Source organism: Ammodytes marinus (genome assembly GCF_949987685.1).
Source record: "Ammodytes marinus genome assembly, chromosome: 2".
NCBI lineage: Eukaryota > Metazoa > Chordata > Actinopteri > Uranoscopiformes > Ammodytidae > Ammodytes > Ammodytes marinus.
In genome coordinates, this window is record NC_137231.1 from 34,020,107 (window position 1) to 34,022,606 (window position 2,500).

At 39.5% G+C, this 2,500-nt stretch overlaps 1 protein-coding gene across 1 annotated transcript in view; it reads left to right on the forward strand.

Annotated features, from left to right (window-relative positions):
- cep120 (centrosomal protein 120) overlaps window positions 1-2,500 on the forward strand; it is a 34,105-nt gene that overhangs the window by 13,786 nt on the left and 17,819 nt on the right. The window contains exons 12-13 of the mRNA XM_080043658.1: window positions 1,159-1,255; window positions 1,709-1,936. Of these exons, the coding sequence (XP_079899784.1) occupies window positions 1,159-1,255; window positions 1,709-1,936 (325 nt within the window). The remainder of the gene's footprint in view (window positions 1-1,158; window positions 1,256-1,708; window positions 1,937-2,500) is intronic.

Sequence of the window (2,500 nt, forward strand, 5' to 3'; positions counted from 1 at the left end):
GGAGCCTTGTTTGAGACAGTTATTTGTCGTCATAAATGACTGATAACGGGGCTGAACCATCAAAGAAAAAAAAGAGAATGCAATGAAGAAAAGCGAAAAGGGAGAGTGAGTGATAGGCGGGCGGGAGGACGTTGCCAAGCAACGTGTATACAATTTCACGAGAGCGAAACTAGACTGCTAAATGAATGAGCGGTTGGTACTAACACAAAGTTTGCTTTGCTTCACCATCATCAGATAACCATTATCTGAAATAGTCATTATTTACATTAACAACACAAACACATTACCTCATCGTGATCCATAGTCTACTAACTGCCGTCTCTCATTCATTCGCTTTCTGTGAGGACACAGCTCCGTGAGAGAGAGAGTAGTTAGGTGACGCTGCTGAATCAACTCATTGCAAGCAGGTGTGTGTACTGACCGGCATTAGTTGATGCAGTGTCAAAACCACTCTCACGGAGCCGAAAAGAGTCCTCACACTTTCAACACACGAACATGCACTATATTGCGCCCTTCTCAGTCCACGCTCACGCGCCTGGCACGAGCATTTGCGACAGCGGGCGTCGTAAAAATACTACCGCTTTTGTCCAAAGGGGACGCCAACGTGCCATCTTACTCGTAGTGCCTTTAAATGAAAAATGAAATGAAATAATAATAGTGACTTCATTCAGGGCACAATGGATGGTCCATAGTACAGTGAAAAAATGAAATTAAAAGTTGCAATCAAATATAAATATAATTAAATCCTTAAAAAGTCACGTGCTACTGTTAAAGGTGCAGTGTGTAATATGACATCATCAAGACAGTTCTACAAAGTTCTAGAATGCAACGCTCCCTGGGTAACCCCAACCCTTTCGAATAATAACAGAAGCTACAGTGGTCTTCAAGGACAAGAACAATTCTAAATTTTAAACAATGCACCTGATGACATTCCAAAAACATGGATTCCTCCATAAGACTTGCCTGCTCAATATACAAAATGTAATATTAATATTTGTAATTCTCCGCACAGGAGGATAATTCAGATTATTGGCAGAGGTGATTTTACACCAATGAGGACATAGTTATGAATGAGGATATTGATTTTAGCTAATAAATTACTTAAAATGTTACACAGTGTCCCTTTAAACTAACATTTCCATGATGTCCGCCCCTCAGACCGGGTGACAGAGTGGCAGAGTTGAGCTACGTAGCAACACTGGAAGATCTGGGGCTGGTGAAAGACAGAGAGGTCATCCTGTCTGACTCTACACAGGTCAGATAACTGTGTGTGTGTGTGTGTGTGTGTGTGTGTGTGTGTGTGTGTGTGTGTGTGTGTGTGTGTGTGTGTGTGTGTGTGTGTGTGTGTGTGTGTGTGTGTGTGTGTGTGTGTGTGTGTGTGTGTGTGTGTGTGTGTGTGTGTGTGTGTGTGTGTGTGTGTGTGTGTGTGTGTGTCTGTGTGTGTGCGTGCGTGCGTGTGTGTGTGTGTGTGTGTGTGTAAGCATGAATCAGATTGGCTAAGGCCTGTCCCTGACTCAGCAATGACATAACATAAATTTGGCATCTTCAAGAAAGCCCAAACTCTTGGAATAAAGTTGAGCAGGACTAAAAGTGCAGATTTTTGGATCTCCTTTTTCGTAAGGATGTTTTAGAATGAAGTGGAAACTGAGTGCATAGAGTTTCATGTTAATATTTGATCTTGACTGTTTTTCTCCTTTTCAATTCCCAGAACGATGAAGCGGTCCCCACAGAGCCTCCGGAAGCTCCCAGACTAACAGCACCCACTCTAAACCTGATACCACCCACCCAAACACCCACCCTAAACCCCTCAGTACCCTCCCCGGCCCCCTCTGCCCCTCTCTCTGCCCCCCCTCCCCCCAGGGAAACACTAGAGTACCGCACGGCTCTGGAGCTGGAGCTGTGGAAGGAGGAGCAGGAGGATCTCTTTGATGATCAGGTGAAAACACACAGGACATGATACCGGCTATTTCACTTTCCTATTGAGCAGTATTTACATTGTATTTCTATTATTTTCTATATATAAAATAAAACATACATTTTAATACATTTTTTTTTATAAATATACTTGTATCTTTTATTTTTATTTATAAAGATACATTTATATATAATTTATTTGTTTTTATAAAAAAATAATTAAAAATTAATTAATTTAAATGTATTTATATATTTTTTTATTAATGAATGTGTTTATTTATTTATTCATTGAGTCTTTATCTATTTTGTTTTCCTAATTAGTTATTAGATATTATTAGAATATATATTTGTTTGTACTATAGCACAAGTACAAGTCTATTTTCATTGTATTGAGCAGGAGGATCTGTTTGATGATCAGGTGAAGAGCACAGGATATGGATACTTAATCGTGATTAATTGCATGACTGTCCATAGTTAACTCATGATTAGTCGCAATTTTTTTTAATTTGCTCTCTTCAAGGAATACTTCACCCATATGGAACCAGCGTTCTATCATTATAAAATCACTATTATAATATAATGAATG